Consider the following 17,634-nt stretch of genomic DNA (forward strand, 5'->3'; position numbering starts at 1 on the left):
AGTTATTGATTAAATGTATTTCAATTTGTCTTTTCTTTTAATGTATAGTGTAGATGTAGATTTATAAAATAACAAATTAAATTTTTATTTAGTTTAATTAATTAATTAATTAATTATATTATAATATAGTTACTAGATTAGAAGCATATTTTAGTATATATATCTATATTTTATATTAAAATCCTATACTGATGATGTCATTATTAGGCTAAACTTTTTTTATAATAAATCAAAAAATAAAAGAAAAAAAATTTAAACATAGTGGGTGATGTTATTATTCTAAATAATTTTGAACTAAAATTAAATCTTATTAATTAATTATTATTATTATTAAATCTTATTAATAATTATTTTAATTATTAAAATTAAATAATTATGAATTATTTTAATTAATTATTTTGAATTGAGTACGAGAAGGTATAAAAGTTAAGTAGACGGAAACTAATTCTAAATTTATATTTTAATTTACACTTTTAAAATAAAATGACAACCAATATAATCTTTTATGATTGGATGTGGTTTATTTAATATGCATTTTAGGTGTTTGATGAAATGTTCAGCTAACGAGTTTTTTAGTCGGACTCTGTGGTTCCACGGGTCATTTTAGCATTTACGTTCACTTAATACCTAAAACATATCATTAAACTGTTTTGTTTAAACAAACTCGTGGTTCCACATGTCATTTCACTAGTATATAATGAAAATGAATACCGAGTAACATTTATAAATTGGGCTACCGGCCCATTTAAGAAAACGAATACATAGTACGGACTACGGAGTAATTAAAAACATCACAAAAATTAGGGCAATTCATCTTCATCTTCATCCTGGGAGTCGCTGCTATGCATGTTTCATCTTCATCTCAATTCATAAAATTTCTGCATTTTTATCATGTAATATCAAACATGAATTTCGAATAAATTTTCTTTTTATTCAATAAACGTACAAGAATGCAACCAACCACAAGCCTCCACGTCGCCAACAATACCCCTGCACGCTTTCATCTTCTCCGTGTTGTCTTCCAGCACGCCAGTCCTCTCCCCCACCAACACGTCGCGTTAGCCACGTGTTGGTGGCGTGTTGGTGGCACTTGGGTGGTAAAACGCCTGCGTTAGAAAGGGTCTAAAGTTGTAGAGATAATTATATGATAGTGTAGTGATATGGAGGGGTACTGTGGTAATATTATATTGTGAGTTTGTAAATGATGTAATAAAATATAATTAGTGATTGAATAAATAAAAGAAATAATAAAATCTTGCCAATGAAATAGTCCCCCTTCGGCTGTTGATTTCGTGGTTTGCTCCCACAACTTCACAACTATGCCTACCACAATTGCCCTATAAGTTGTGAATGTTGTGGGACAACAAATGCTCACATTGTGGGAGCGTAGTGTAAAGTGTATAGTCTTATAGTAACGGTGGTATTAAGGTATAGAGGTTATTTGCTACTAATCCGATCATAGTTAGGATTCAGAGGACTCCATAACCAAATTGCATTATGAAAATTCCCAATGGACGCTCGAACTCAAGACCTCCTAAAGGCCTCCTAGATACTCAAGAAAAACGGTAACCACTCAGTTAAATGGACTCAGTTAAATGGAGATGGTTAGTTATCTTCTTGTTGTATAGAATCAGTTAACTTTCCATTTAATCTCCAAAATCCGAGACCTCATATTGTTTCTTGTACTTTAATCCCAACTCAGAACATGCCTATGAAATTACTATCCTTTCCTATCCTCCCAAATGAGACGTATCACCACGAATTATTGGATTTAAGTTACCTCAAAACTATTAAAGACACAATTTATTTATTGATAGAAAAAAAAAGCCAATCTCTCTTATGTAATAATTGATTTATTATTGATGCTTATAAACACTAGATCAAATGTAGATATATATTACAAGCAGCAACATGGTTGTTTTCCCAACCAAATTATTGTAGCGAAAGATCTGCACTGACCAATCTCCTAGAAAGTCCCTTGCCAAGAGTAACAATGAACGTTCGTATTTCCATAGGGGCAAGTTCGACAACCAGCTTTAGCAGGTCGACAGGTCCACCCCTCGGGGTTGCAGGTCCGTTATCCTTGCCGCCTTCTACTTTCCACACCAATCTTTTCTTTTCCATTTCTTCTCGTCCTTGATTAGCAGTTAAGCTCACTTCGGACACGTTGATTATCTTAAAATAAAGTATGGTAAATAAGAAATGAGTCAAAAAATGAAGAATAAAAAGATTGTATTGTATAATGTGTTACAATGGGGGGTATACCTTCTTTGTTGCAAATAGTTTCTTCAGCTCTACACTTGTCATAACTGATAGATCCTTATCCTCTCCAGTCTAGAACCAGAATTTTACAAAACCTCAGCTTAGTTTTAAGATAATTTATGAAACTGAAACTTTAAGCAACAAAATTTACTAAAAAATAAACTTAAGCATGTGAGAAAAGTATGAACCTCATATAAGTGTGCCAAACGCAGAAGAATTTTTCCATCTTCCAGCTCCTGAAGTAAGACAATATAGCATCATTATTGGGTTTCACGTATACTGTGTGTCTCGAGAAGTAAAAAATAGAATTTGAAAGAAGAAAAAAAGAAATGTATTGAAAGGAAATGAAGTTTTTTTTATTTTATCATATCCTCAAAATGAAAGTAAAAGGAAGAAGTGAAGTTGACAAGTTTATATGTTCTCAAGTTGGAAGGGAAACAAAACAAAATTAACAATTTTAAATTTTAATTATCCCTGCATCGCAAAATGATTGTTCCGTTACGACTTTTGAAAGTCTTCCTTTCTCAACTTCGGCCATAAATATTTATTTGTGTAATATAATATTTGATGAAATTATATGAATGAACTGAATTTTAAATGTGTTTTTGTTGGTATAATTTTCATCAACTATTATATACCACAAACTAAAAATTTAAAATCAAAGTTGAAAAAGAAAGACCGTTAAAAGTCAAAATGAGACATATACTTTGGGACGGAGAGAGTATCATTTAATGAGTAAACGGCCCAAATGCAAGAAGTCGTTGACCAGTTTAAAATGTAACAAGCAAAATTGTCCCATTCATTACTAAACGGGCGAAGTTTCTACCTCTAGTATGACTAAGGTTGACCCACTAGGTAATATGTATAAGAACTTGCCTGAAGTGTTAGCAATGCCACATTATCAGGGAGACTGTATGTGGGATCCATTCCTGAAAATTTTGACACTTGGAAGTTTGTTTCATCATTTCCATCCTGTAAAAGATTATCCAATTTAAAAATCATTCAATTAACTATTTTTAAAATCACAATTCAACACCTTTATATCACATTCATATCACCTGTTCAGTGAAGGCCAAAAGAAGAGGAGAATAGACTTCCTGACCATACGATCTGCGCCACTTGGCACCCTCTCCAAGCGGATCAATTCTAATATAGTATTTCCCTTGGACCTGCACATATAATATTATAATTTCCTTAACATAAAGAAACTAGCTAACCTTTCACCATTAAAGCGTGATATAAATTATTAAGAAAATGCTTACAGCTAATCCTCTACAGTCGTTACTAACACAAACTGTTTCATTGAGTGCCTCTGCAACACCTTTTCCATCATCATTAAGAAGTCTCCTACAAAATACACATCATTTCACATCAAACATATAAACACATTTTGTGGGGGGGAAAAAAAACAATTATTTGATGGTTAATTGTGGGACCCAATGGTATAGTTTTTAAGGTTGCAAAATTCGCTATTCGGGGATTAATCGGTCGGGACTTTGGAAGGATTAATCGGTAATTCGGGGATTAATCGGAGATTAATCGGATTGTACTGTATACATTTAAATGTTAAATTTTAGAAATTATATGTGTAACTATAGAAAAAAACTATAAATATTAAGATAATTTTTAACATAATTGTCTAAAATTGTTCATTTTGCTTCAAAACTATAAAATTCTAGTTTAAATTCATGTTAAAATGTTAACCATTTTTGACTTTGACTGACTTTGATTACCAAATTTGATTTTGATCCATCAATTGACGTTGACCGTTTAATTAAACGAATTTTTGGAAATCGGAACGGATTGCTCCTAAAAATGATTAATCGGGGATTAATCGGCGAGTATTCGGGTTTTTTACAACACCGGTTTTACCTATGGAGCATTAACTCTAATTGCCCATCAACGATGCTGGATCCACCAACGGATCTATCCACCAAGATCGAGAGCTCACTTTTATCATCTTTTAGGTACATTCCAAGATTGATCTGTAAGTTAATCCAACTTCATTTAAACACATGAAGTCCATCTTGAGTTATATAATTCAAATGAACGAAAAACATACTGGATAATAGTTCCCTGCAATAGGTTGATTTACTTCAAGTTTCCAATCAGCTCTATAGTCACGAATCTAAAACAGAAAATAAAACAGATTATGCATTTATGCACCTATGTTTCTCTTATTAATGAGTACTGGTGTTAAATATTTATGAATATATAAAAATATAATAAATTTATGATAATATGTTTGTAGTATCGAATAGAAGTCTTTCAGTATACCCGCTCAATGAAATCTCGCCCATTAGAATCCGAGTAAAAAGTCTTATTGCTCTTCATGGTGGTCGTGATTTGAGTTATAATCTCTTTCCCGACTCCGTCTTCAACAGGTATGGGACCCACCTGAAGTTTAAACCATCAGTGGTGGTCATATATTCATCATAGAAGTAAGGAAGATTGTGAAATAAACTTACAGTGAATTCAACTTCAGCATGTTCTTTATTCTTGTACACCCTAGTGATCTGCTCAAGCAAGAAATGTATAAGACAAAACAAAGAACTCAAGTGAAGTAAAAAATATATAAATTTGTTTGTAAATTAATCAAAAAATAATGTCGATCGTATAACATTATTACCTGGTAAATCCAAGGATTTATTTCCTGATGTACTTCGTCATATATTGAACCCCTCAAAACTGTAATATTCTGTAATTTCATTGAGCAATATTAAATAGATCTGACCAAAAATTATAAGACACGTGCAAAAAAAAAAAACTATACCTTTTCCTGAGAAACAATAGGAATAGGATTTGAACTATTTGGCCGGAAAACATATGCTCCAGAAGCCTAACACAAAAATTATAACCCTCATGATTAAGAGGTTGATTAATTAACATGGAAAACGTCCGTAGCATGTAAATATAACATGGTACAAAAAACATATAGAATAATATAAAATGATACTACAATAGCTATTTTTATAAAGTTAAAGTATTATAGAATAAAAAATGTTACCTGTCCGGAGCCAGCATATCCATCGTAAAAGCTATATGATTGTTTCACAGGGGCTTCGATCTTTTCATAACCCAAATTCAGACAAGTTACATTTACAATAACAATTAACAATGAATATTATAAATAATAGCTGGTTATTTCAAATAATAGGTTATATGCTTACAGAGCTTCGGCTATTAGTATACTGAGAAAGTTGTCCTTCACTTCCAGAATAAATTAACTTCAAACTTCCACTCCCTACTTCTATATCATTTTCTCCTGTTCCAGTTTGCTTAAAGAATACTTCTTTTACAAAATTTGAAGCTGCATAATAATTTATAAGTTTAAACTACGTATAAATAAGCATAATTACACACATGAATGTACATTTATGTAAAAGTATTCAACACTTTACCTGGCTTGCTGGCGCTTGTGATGGTATACGTACTAAAACCGAGAGGTGGAACAGATGCCGTAAATGCAAGAGTATACTTGGGAGTAGTACTCGGTGATTTACCCGTATATGCAATTGTGTAATAGTTTCTTAACTTTATAGATGCGTTTACTATGTGAAGAAGTTGCGATTCAACTTCTTTACCATTGGAGTCGTAAACGGAAATAGTCTCACTCACAACCTGTTAATAGGCATTACCAGGTATATATATAAAAGACGACGACGACGACGACGACGACGACGACGACGCCGCCGACGCCGCCGCCGCCGACGCCGCCGCCGACGACGACAACGACAACGACAATAATAATTATAATAATAATAATAAAATAATTCAGATGAAAAGAATAAAGCATTGAACCTAATGTAGTACTCACAGGAAGTCTTATAACATCAGATCTTGTCCACCCAAGGGAATTGTAGACAACAACTACCTACATATAAATAAAGTAGAGTCCAATGAGTTCAATGTGTGTATGCAGAATATAAGGTAAAATTCAATTACATAAATATAAATAAATATAAACAATATAAGTAAGTTAAACTATATGACGAAGCAGCAAATACTAAACAAATCACTTACCAACTTTTTTCCAGATGATATTTCAGATTCAGTTGAAGGGCAATAGCTTATGTTCAGAAGCGGACACTGAGGAAATGGATACATAAAACATTTTTAATTAAATAGACACGCACATATATATAAATATACATACATATATTGCATAGCTACCTGTTGAAATTTGGTTGCTGAACTTGCACAACCAGGTTTTGGTGATACCATGCAAGCTATTGATTCTGCAACTACCACCTCAGCCTGCAAGGGACGCAATTGTAATTTCAATCAGTTTTAGGCAAATATAAACAGAGTATTACGTAAACATGCAATAATGTAGAACTAGTTGCAACACCTCTTTATGACCTATTGAGAGCCTTTTAGCATAATCATTAGCCACATGCTGTTGTGAAGTACCACTAACACCATCATGATGCTGAGCAATACCCAAAGCATCACCCAATTTGTCGGTAGTGGGCCCCGTTTTGTTCCTCCCCTTCAGTACTTCCAATTGCCTTGCCGCCTAATATTTGTACATGTCAAACAATAATCATAATAAATAACTTTCCAAGTTTAAACCTAGATCTTAGTAAACAGTCACCAACCAGGTAATAGCCACTCAACAGTCTGACGTAGCCCTTTAAACCTGGGCGACTAGTAAAGTACCCCGTCCAGTACGCATCTATGTCACTTGCATATCTAACAAAAGAAAATAAAATTAATGCTTGCTTATTAATAAAAATGAAGACTGGAAGGTGTGATTATAGATTATATGGTATCAGTAATTATACTTACGGAAAATAATCGTCTTCTTTGAGCGGCCAGGTGTCGGTCTCGGCATGTTTAGCATCAGTGTATATAGACGGAGTTGAATAGAGAGCATTGACTCGGCCATCCTATATGCAAATGAAGTCAAAAGTCAAAGCCCAAATAAGACTCGGTTGGGGATAATAAATAACGTTAAAGAATTACTGTACTACAAAAAAAACGAAAAGTTCAAAATGGATTGATGAAGTTACTAACTTTATTGACATAATGAATAAACTTGTCCATATTCCGATACCATGACTCCGCGTATTGATACTTGAAATCGGTTCCCATTGTCCACATTACATGATTTGTTCGTGTAATGTTTGCCTGAGAATACACAAAAAATTAAAAAGTTAAACAAATGATTGCTTAAACTTTCTTTCCTTTTAGATCTTTTATTATTAAAGAAAGAAATGACAAGCAGCTATTACAACATTTTCATGCAGCTGCCTCTAAAAAAACAGTTATGCAGCTCACCTGTGAAACAGCTGCAGCTACAAAATCATTAACCCGCTCTTGGACATTGTAGTCAAACAAGTCCATGTCATCCTTCATTATAGAAAATGGCAATTATGTTATATGTCTTCAATGAATATTCAAAAACCTTAAATCGTGTTAAGAGGGTTACCTGAACGATATCAGAGTCATCGTTGACTTCAAAGTAAAAACCACCTGGGGGAGGCTCATAATTTTCGGGGAAAGCACCTGCAAAAATCTGTACAAATTGAATTAGATAGTAAATGTTATGAACAAACAAATAATAGATTAGAGTACTTATGACACCCAAATTTGGTAAATTCCATACATGCCACTCCTAATTCTATTAAAATCCAAATTTGGTAGAATGATTTTTAAGCATGTTTGGGCATATATGACGTTTGATATTTTGTAGTTTTGGTATACATGAAATTAACCCCAAAATTTAGACTATAATATTTGTAAACGAATAATCCAATAACAAATATAAATCATAATGCATTTCAAACTTGCCTGTGAAGATGAGCCGAGACTCTTGGAGCCGCGCCAAATAACTTCAAGACTTTTATCGCCTTTTCGCTTAGCTCTATCTTGGTAATCAATTCGGCCAAAGAAAACTGAATCAAAACCAACCTATAAGATCATAAAGACTCGAGTATAAATGAGTTGATAACATGAACCGATATTATTTTACATATACGAGTATAAACAACCTCTGCACCCAATAAGTAAGCCTGCACAGCCGAATGACCAAACGGATCTATTTGCCAACCGATTCTTGGCGTTACATTGAACTGTTCTTTAATAAACTTATGCCCATACGTCGTTTGATCAATCATATCGATATAATGTGGTGCTGCCTCATCATGCATACACCAACCTCCATTACTGCCCAACAAAAAACCATATGAATCCAAATAAACACCATCCAATCCAACAAGACCTAACAAATACTCAACTTTTTATGCTTACATCAACTCAAGTTGACCCGAACGAACAAGACCTTTGACTATCTCTTTCGTTGCATCACTCTGGCTCCTCCACCACCGCTGGAAAAACGCCTGCAACATCCACATTCATATCTCCCCTTATTCAATTAAAAATTTTTAACAAACTTATAACAAAATCAATAAAAATTATAGAGTGTATGTTTGACCTCACAAAGTCAAAGTTCAGAACAAAACTCAAGGATTTCAAATAATTAACCTGTTCAACATATATAAACTTCCGATTCTTATCAGCCAATAACGCATTAACCATGGAATCAAGCACGTTTTGAACACATGCTACCTGTACAATAATTAAATATATAAACACACAAAGACATATAATCATAATCATCAAACATTCAAACAATAAAGTATATGTATATATTTATATAAACCTGAATTGAATTATTGGATCCAACATAATACTGATCAACAGTCTTCAACCAACCAACGTCATCATGAGTATGCGCAACTAAATGAACATTTAATTTCCCTTTCACAACACCTGCTGCAGTATCGTAAATCATATACTTCGATTCAATACACACACTAATCACACACAGTATCAACACCGTCAATAACACACACGAATTCGCCATTGACCGTCACTAAAACTGACAATCGCGTATAATTAATCAGTCTCTATATGTTCAAATTGAAATAATAAATAAACAAAAAACGGAATGTGTTGAAGATTAAAAAAGACGTTTAGTTTGACATTTAGTCAAAATCAAAAATCAACGGTTGGTGGATGTGACAAATAATGAGTCGTATTCATTGATTCGATAAATAGGTTTTATGCGATTATATATTTTAATGGAGATTAAAGTGACTTTTGGTGTTTATATGGTTTTATTATGTAAAGAAGAAGACGACGAACAGAGTGAGTCACTCGATGGATGAGACACAGATGACCTGTAAATTTGCCACGTTTAATAGTCGGATAAAATGATAAAACTTTACAAAATTAAATACGGAGTACTTTATTACAGTTTTATAAGGTGAAGATTTAATAATTAATTTACTTTTTTAGTAGACTTAATTCTGTCATTAGTCCTTAAAGTTTTATATTTTTTTCATTCTAGGCCCTAAAGTATTTTTCTTCCATCATAACCCTTAAAGTTATGATTTCGTTTCATTTTGGTCCCCATGGCTAACCTCCGTTAACTCCCATCCATTTTCACTAAATCATATGAGGGTACTTTGGTCAATGTAGTTTAATAATATAATAACAATAAACTTAAAGACGCTACCTGATTGAAATCATAAACCCACGTAGCTAGAGTTCGACTTGTCATCTTTCTTTTTCAGATTCACGTAAAAGGTTGAAAAAGACGCGAAACGGGGCCGAAACGGTAGCGACCTCAAAATGTCGCAACGGAAAAAGGGACCGAGACGGGGTTGAAACGGATGTTGACTAATGTTGACTTTTATATATATAAATATATATTTACACATATTTTAGAGCTAAAAAACCTTCGTTGACAAGTTTGTACCTATAATTGCTATTAGTGTTAATATAATACAAAATGGAATACTAAACTAAGTCAATTTTGATTGATTTGATCGATTTATGACCGATTTTAACAGAATTTATGACTTTTGACCGGCGTTGACCCAATTTTTCCTGCATTTAATCTGACCTTTGACCGTTGACCGGCTTATAAGAAAACGGAACGGGGTCGAAACGGTTTAGTCACCAAAACGCCGCAACGGGCGTCGCAACGGATGCAACGGACGCCGTTTACAACAGTGCGTAAAATACACCTTATCAAACAAATCCTAGTATCTTCAATCCAATGGATCTCCATGAATGTTTCAATCGTACACAATACGCCATTGAATGTATATGTGCTCATTTTTAGATATCCATGGTCTCGAAGTTGGATATGGCATATTGATTATGGTAAAAAAATTCACAAAATTTTAGTATAATTTTCATCAATTTCCATTTAGAAAGAGATCCTAGCTTTGAATTGGAGTCAAGTTTCTCTTGTTGACTTTTTCATGTTGTTAGATGTACATTGAATAACTTTGCTTTCTGTAGAGCCTGTATATATTGTTCATGTTGAACATGCCTAAATTATTATTAATTTGTGTGTTATAATTGAGCTTTATATCATCCATCAATTCTGGAAAAAAAAAAGAACAGGGAAAATTAAATGAAGTTCCCAAGATCAATTATATTCAAGTGAGTGATTGAAGATCATACATAACTAATAATAAAAAAAATCATATCAAAACAAAATTTGCAAAAATGTCTAAAATTAGAATAACCACTACAGTGTTATAATATAGAATATATATTATATAAATAGATAGTCAATTATTGATGCACAAAAGTAATATTATTGTATTACCTAAACTTGTGATATTTTTGCTATAAATAGCCATGAATGCAAGCATTAAACTTGCACCATTTCTCACACTTACAAAGTATTTTTTTCTTTCTCTCCATTATCCTCTTTGTTCTTACACTTCATTATTAGTATTCTTAATCAAGAATCAAACCACTAAATGTAGTTATATGCCTACTGAATTATAACATCAAGAATCAAACCACTAAAGGTAGTTATAAGCCTAGTGAATTATAACACGTTATCAGCACGATAATCTTAATACTAAATATGGTTGGCTCTGCCACCTAAATGATATATGGTCGGTTATACCACCTGAAAAATATATGGTCGACAATGTCGTTTATGTTACTAACATTTATATTTCTATTATCTAACATTTATATGGTCGACACTGTAGCCTAATTATCATTTATGTTTACTAATATTTATATTTCTGTTATATAACATTTATTTATGATTGCTTACACATGGTCGACACTGTCGCCTACTTATCATTATGTTATCTTAAATTTATGTTTAGTGTTTATATACTTATGAATATAAATTGACTCTAATTTATCATGTTGTTTGTTTTAATTTTTGATAATAGAAAATGTCGAATCTGAAAAAGCTTAAATTTACTCCTTTAGAATCAACTGGAAACAACTACATGCCATGGGTTATAAAAGTAAAAAATGCATCTTAAATCAATGGGCATTCTTGAAACCATAAATGAAAACAACACTTGTTCTGAAAAAGAACAAGCAACGGCATGTTGCTTTATTCATCAACATATTGATAAATGCTTACAAAATAATTATGTGACTGTAGAAGATCCCCATATTTTATGGGAAGGTCTCAAAAGCAGATTCAATAATCAAAGAGAAATTTTACTTCCAGCTGCTATGGAACAATGGAGAACATTAAGGTTTCAAGACTTTAAGAAAGTAAATGAATACAGCTCAGCTCTGTATAATACATGTTCACAACTTAAATTCTGTGGACATGAAATAAGTGATGCAGACATGATGGAGAAAACTTTCTCCACAATGAATGCTGCAAACATCACAGTGCAAAGAAATTTGAGAATGCTAAAGTTCAAAACATATCCTGAACTTAATTCATATCTCTTAGTTGCAGAGCAAAATGATGAGCTATTAATGAAAAATCAGCAATCCCGTCCTACTGGTACACTTGCAATCCCTGAAGCAAATACTGCAAATAATTATAAACAGGGACAAGGACGCGGGCAAGGTCGTGGTTATAATAACCATCACCATCATCATTCATATCCTGAACTTAATTCATATCTCTTAGTTGCAGAGCAAAATGATGAGCTATTAATGAAAAATCAGCAATCGCGTCCTACTGGTACACTTGCAATCCCTGAAGCAAATACTGCAAATAATTATGAACAGGGACAAGGACGCGGGCAAGGTCGTGGTTATAATAACCATCACCATCATCATGCCAAAAGGCATAACTATGGTAGAAACCATCCTTATGGTAATGGTAATGGGCGTGGATGTGGTCGTGGTCGTGGCCGTGGTGGTCAAAGAAATAATAATCCACGAAAATATAAATATCAGCCACAAAACAAGTCCACTAAACAAGATGTTGAAGAAAATTCTTCTAAAAATTCTGAAGAATCTTGCTACAGATGTGGTAGAATGGGCCACTCGGCTAATACTTGCCGAACATCTAAACATCTTGTTAAGATGTATCAGGATTCGTTGAAAGATAAAGAAAAGGAAGTAAACTTTGTGGATAACCTCGATCCAACAGTCACTGAGAAACCATCTGATTTATATGAAGATTTCTTGAATGTTAAAGTTGTTGTGTGTCTTTTGAAAAATAAACGATTTAATATCATCTGTCTTTGTCATTATGTTTGCTAAATGTTTCAGTACTATCTATTTGCGTGTAAAATATTGTGTAATATTAATGTACTCACTATTTATTTCTTATATATGAAGTTCAATATGAATTTTGCTGGAATGCAACATCAATCAAGTGGTGGAGATCTCTGTATAGCAGACAGTGGAACTACACACACTATACTTAAATCCGAGAAATATTTTATTGATCTAAAACCAACGGAAGGAACTATACATACAATATCGGGACCTGCTAACTTGATAAAAGGGATGGGAAAGGCAAATTTCATACTACCAAATGGTACAAAATTTTTAATAAATGATGCCTTATTTTCTCCCAAGTCAAGCAGAAATTTATTAAGTTTCTCCGACATATACCTTAATGGGTATGATTATCAGTCATTGACAACAGAAAATGAGAATATTTAAGTATCACTGACAAGAGTCATGTGGTTGAAAAACTGCCAAGACTTAGTTCTGGATTACATTATACACATATAAATGTACCAGAAACACATATGATAGTTAATGAAAAATATATTGATCCTGGTGTATTCAGTTTATGGCATAACAGATTAGGCCATCCAGGATCAACAATGATGAAAAGGATTATTGAATGTACTCGTGAACATCCACTAAAGGATAGAAAAATCTATCATGATACAATGGTTCCATGTACATCTTGCTCTCCTGAAAAATTGATAACTAGACCCTCACCACTTAAGGTTGAGAAAGAATCACCAATGTTTCTTGAAAGAATTCAAGGTGATATATGTGGATCAATTCATCCACCATGTGGACCATTTAGATATTTCATGGTTCTAATAGATGCATCTAGCAGATGGTCTCATGTTTGTCTGTTATCAAGTCGTAATGTGTCATTTGCAAAATTTCTTGCCCAAATTATTAAATTGAGAGCACATTTTCCTGATTACACCATTAAAAGGGTGAGACTTGATAATGCTGGTGAATTTACATCTCAAGCATTTAATGACTATTGCATGTCTATAGGGATTGTTGATGAACATTCTGTTGCTCATGTGCATACACAAAATGGTTTAGCCGAGTCACTGATTAAACGTTTACTGTTAATTGCTAGACCATTGATAATGAGAACAAAACTCCCTGTATCTAAATGAGGTCATGCAATTTTACATGCTGCTGCATTGATTCGCATCAGACCGAGTGCAAGTCATAAATATTCCCCCCTACAACTTACTTTTGGTCAAAAGCCAAATATTTCCTACCTTAGAACATTTGGTTGTGCAGTGTATGTTCCAATTGCGACACCACAACGTACAAAAATGGGTCCTCAAAGGAGGTTGGGAATATATGTTGGATATGAAACATCTTCAATCTTAAGGTATATTGAACCTATGACAGGTGACGTTTTTACAGCACGTTTTGCTGATTGTCATTTTAATGAAACATTGTGTAACGACCCGCACTTTTTCGATCATACTATACTTATAAGATTAATATTTACATAAATTAAACCTTGCCAACATGATAAGCAATCCAAATTGTCGAGACTTATATTTCCGAAAAGAGTTTTACACAACGTTTGACCGTCTAGTTTGACCGATGATATCACGAACTATACAATATATGATAATTATACGTTTGTGTATATAAATGTATATATACATATTTAACATGATTAATAAATGTTTTAATATCTCATTTTATATTAATAACAACAAGTTATATGTGTATTTTGAAACTACTAACTTAAGTTTTCAAAACGATAACTATACGTAACATTATTTGACATAAATACTTAAGACATATAATGTTTATACATATATTGTATAAGTAATGTATTTAATCACTTTTAAAGACTTAAATACATAAAACCATATAAGTGTATTCACAAAAGATAGCTATATTTGAATCCTCATTCCATTTTTCACAAAATTTCTATACGTATACCTAGAGTATTTATACTCGTATCATACCTAGCTTTTATACGTATTTACTAATAGTAAATACACATCAAATCACCACCAAACCTACTCTTGTTACTGCCCTTAGAGCTAGGTAATTGAACTTGGATGCAAATAAGACTAGATACATAAAATGATAGCTTGAATTTTTGTCTCCATACCCCCCATTCACGTTTTTTTTGGTGTATATATACATGCTCATTTTGATCCATTTTTACTACCATTTTCTTATCAAAAACACACACTCTTTCTTACTCTCTAAACTCCATAACAATCCAGCAAATAACCAAGAAGATCTAGCCATAAAAACCATACTAAAACACCATAAGAAAACTCTTACAACAACACTTCAAGAAAACCTTCCAAGAACACCAACTTACTTCCAATCTTTCATCCACTTCTATCACCCTTTTGATTCTAGCTTCTTACTCCTCTTTTACAGCAAACTTATCCAAGGAACTTGAGGTAGAATCTATGTTCATAACCTTATTCGATTCATATATATATAGCTATCTTATTTTGTGGTACAAAAGTTTAACAACAAGAACATAGTTTGAATGTTTTCAAACTTGTTTGCAAACTAAATAGATCCTTCTAACTTAACTTTTAAAATACTTCAAGACATGTAACATAACTTATTTATATGTTAATTTAACAAGGTAAAACTTGGTTTTTCAAAGTATAAGTATTTTTGGAAAAATGGTCATTAAATGATTTTGTTGTAACAAAAATGTTTAACTTCATATGTTTCACTAAACTTTCACTTATGCCGTATGATTTTGAATACAAACCAAGGTATTTACAGTTCATAGTCTTAAAGAAGAACTCGATCCAAGAAGATGGCAATTTGAATCAACGAAAACGGACTTGTAACGAAGAAACTATGACCGAAACAAAATTGGTTATCCAAGACTTAATTGACTTCGGGATTTATTGGAAAAATTTACATAAAATCACATCTTTATAAGATAACATGATATTTTATATATATGTACTCATAATTCAATTTCATATGGTTCAGGATCACCCGTAAGCAACACGAGAAGATTAATCATAAGATCCCATGTTTGTACGCAATACGTCATTTGACAACACCGGTACCGTGGGTCAAGATTAATCTCGACCAATACATATACGTTGGGGTTTTATTTATTTCGTTGGGGGTTTTATTTATTTCATTGCGGGTATATTAAACATCTAAAAATGAACCATTAAAATTGAATTACTAACAACGAACTGCTAACTACGGACTAAGGAAATATTCAAAATATTAAAAGTATAACAAGTATATATATATATAACGTTTGTTTTAAAATGAAAACATATTGATATATTATATATGGATAGGTTCGTGATATCAACCGGAAGACCGAGTCAAAATATATATATCATCAAGACAAGAGTGAGTATATAGTCCCACTTTTAAACTCTAAATATTTCGGGATGAGAATACATGTATTTTATGTTTTACGATATGGACACAAGTAACTGAAAAATATGTTCTACGTTGAGTTGTACCACTGGCATACTTCCCTGTAGCTTGGTAACTAATATTTACAGCGGTATTGTAAACGCGAATCCTGTTGATAGATCTATCGGGCCTGACAACCCCAACCGGACTGGACGACCAGTATTCAACGGTTGCACAGTACTTCGTTTTGTGACTACACTTGGTACGGTGTAGTAAGATTTCATATTAAAGGGAATATGCGACGTGAAAATGTTAAGTATGGTTACCAAGTGCTCAACCACTTAGAATACTTTTATTAAACTGTTTATATACGAAATCTTGTGGTCTATATATATATTGCTGCCGGCATTAAACCTATATCTCACCAACTTTATGTTGACCTTTTAAAACATGTCTATTCTCAGGTGATTTCTAAAGCTTCCGCTGCATCATGTTGGATCTAACCAGGATCTTGCGTACGCATGTTTGTGTCAAAAATAAAACTGCATATCCGAGATGTTGTATTGTAAAATATGCTAGAAACCGTGTTGTTGTCATCATTTGTAAAGTTTGTAAGTCGAAGATTATCGCTAAACGTTAATCTTCTTTTTATTGTCTTAAGCTTGTAACAAAAATAATGGTTATGGTTTGTAATGTATAATATATGCAGTTTTCTTTCAAAAATGTCTCATATAGAGGTCAATACCTCGCAATGAAATCATACGTTATCTAACGCGTTCTTATGGTTAAGGACGGGTTATGACATGTGGTATCAGAGCGTTGGTCTTAGAGAACCAGGTTTGCATTAGTGTGTCTAACCGAGAAGTCGTTAGGATACATTAGTAAAGTCTGGACTTTGACCGGGTCTGATTTAAAAAAAAAAAAACCATTGCTTATCACTGTTGGTTAAAATTTATATGTAAATATTATGTAGTACTAATGGGTTAGTTGTTGTGTGATAGATGTCGGGCTCGAAACTTATTATCACATTCAGCGACTCCGAATCAGAACCTTCAGATTGTGTTTCAGTCATTAACATATCCGATGACGAAAGTGGTATTTTTGGGGAAGACTCACAATTTCCGGATGAACCAACTATAGAAATATCGGAAAGTGAACCCGAGGAGGAAAGTGAACCCGAAGAGGAAAGTGAACCCGAAGAAGAAAGTGAACCCGAGGAAGAAATACTAGAAATTACGAAAGAAAAATTCGATCAAGGAAAGAAACGAAAAGCGAATGAATTAGAAAATTCAAATCCCGAACTTAGTGAGAATGACGTAGCACCAATTCCACTCAACACTACCACCCCTATTCCCGCTATTCCTATTAGTGCTATCCCCGCATCTAGTTCTTCGGCTCCTCAGCCAAAACGTAGGCAGACAGCTAGGATAAGCGTTAGGCCATTCATTGGAACTAAACGCCCTAGAAAATAGACCGAACGATGCACTGCCGTATTAAGCCATGGAATCATATAATGTTTTGTATAAT

At 33.0% G+C, this 17,634-nt stretch overlaps 1 protein-coding gene across 2 annotated transcripts; it reads right to left on the reverse strand.

Moving 5' to 3' along the window:
* Positions 1 to 1,817: 1,817 nt before the first annotated feature.
* LOC139894517 (probable alpha-mannosidase At5g13980) lies at positions 1,818 to 9,321 on the reverse strand. 2 transcript variants are annotated; one of them, XM_071877844.1, is made up of 29 exons: positions 8,930 to 9,321; positions 8,752 to 8,835; positions 8,518 to 8,606; positions 8,259 to 8,433; positions 8,059 to 8,178; positions 7,697 to 7,783; positions 7,546 to 7,617; positions 7,282 to 7,395; positions 7,054 to 7,154; positions 6,864 to 6,957; positions 6,614 to 6,781; positions 6,436 to 6,519; positions 6,286 to 6,351; positions 6,080 to 6,136; positions 5,664 to 5,883; positions 5,433 to 5,572; positions 5,270 to 5,329; positions 5,036 to 5,101; positions 4,892 to 4,960; positions 4,731 to 4,778; positions 4,540 to 4,659; positions 4,325 to 4,390; positions 4,135 to 4,247; positions 3,525 to 3,609; positions 3,321 to 3,431; positions 3,139 to 3,234; positions 2,451 to 2,498; positions 2,266 to 2,334; positions 1,818 to 2,175 (listed from the first exon to the last, which is right to left on the reverse strand). In XM_071877844.1, exons 1-29 carry the CDS (start codon positions 9,131 to 9,133, stop codon positions 1,933 to 1,935), a joined length of 3,069 nt encoding a protein of 1,022 aa, XP_071733945.1. In that variant the 5' UTR covers positions 9,134 to 9,321; the 3' UTR covers positions 1,818 to 1,932. The 2 variants fall into 2 exon arrangements, with proteins under 2 accessions (XP_071733945.1, XP_071733946.1); XM_071877845.1 differs by lacking the exons at positions 8,259 to 8,433; positions 8,518 to 8,606; positions 8,752 to 8,835; positions 8,930 to 9,321 and having other exon boundaries at positions 7,697 to 7,773; positions 8,059 to 8,098.
* Positions 9,322 to 17,634: the final 8,313 nt, after the last annotated feature.

The sequence above is a fragment of the Rutidosis leptorrhynchoides genome, chromosome 2 (assembly GCF_046630445.1).
Source record: "Rutidosis leptorrhynchoides isolate AG116_Rl617_1_P2 chromosome 2, CSIRO_AGI_Rlap_v1, whole genome shotgun sequence".
Taxonomy (NCBI): domain Eukaryota; kingdom Viridiplantae; phylum Streptophyta; class Magnoliopsida; order Asterales; family Asteraceae; genus Rutidosis; species Rutidosis leptorrhynchoides.

Coding starts and splice junctions, on each gene's coding strand:
- LOC139894517 (XM_071877844.1), bottom strand. CDS start 9,133: ATGGCGAATTCGTGTGTGTTATTGACGGTGTTGATACTGTGTGTGATT. Junction 5,884..6,079: donor CTGATGTTATAAGACTTCCT/GTGAGTACTACA, acceptor GCCTATTAACAG/GTTGTGAGTGAGACTATTTC. Junction 2,499..3,138: donor TGGCATTGCTAACACTTCAG/GCAAGTTCTTAT, acceptor GTCTTACTTCAG/GAGCTGGAAGATGGAAAAAT.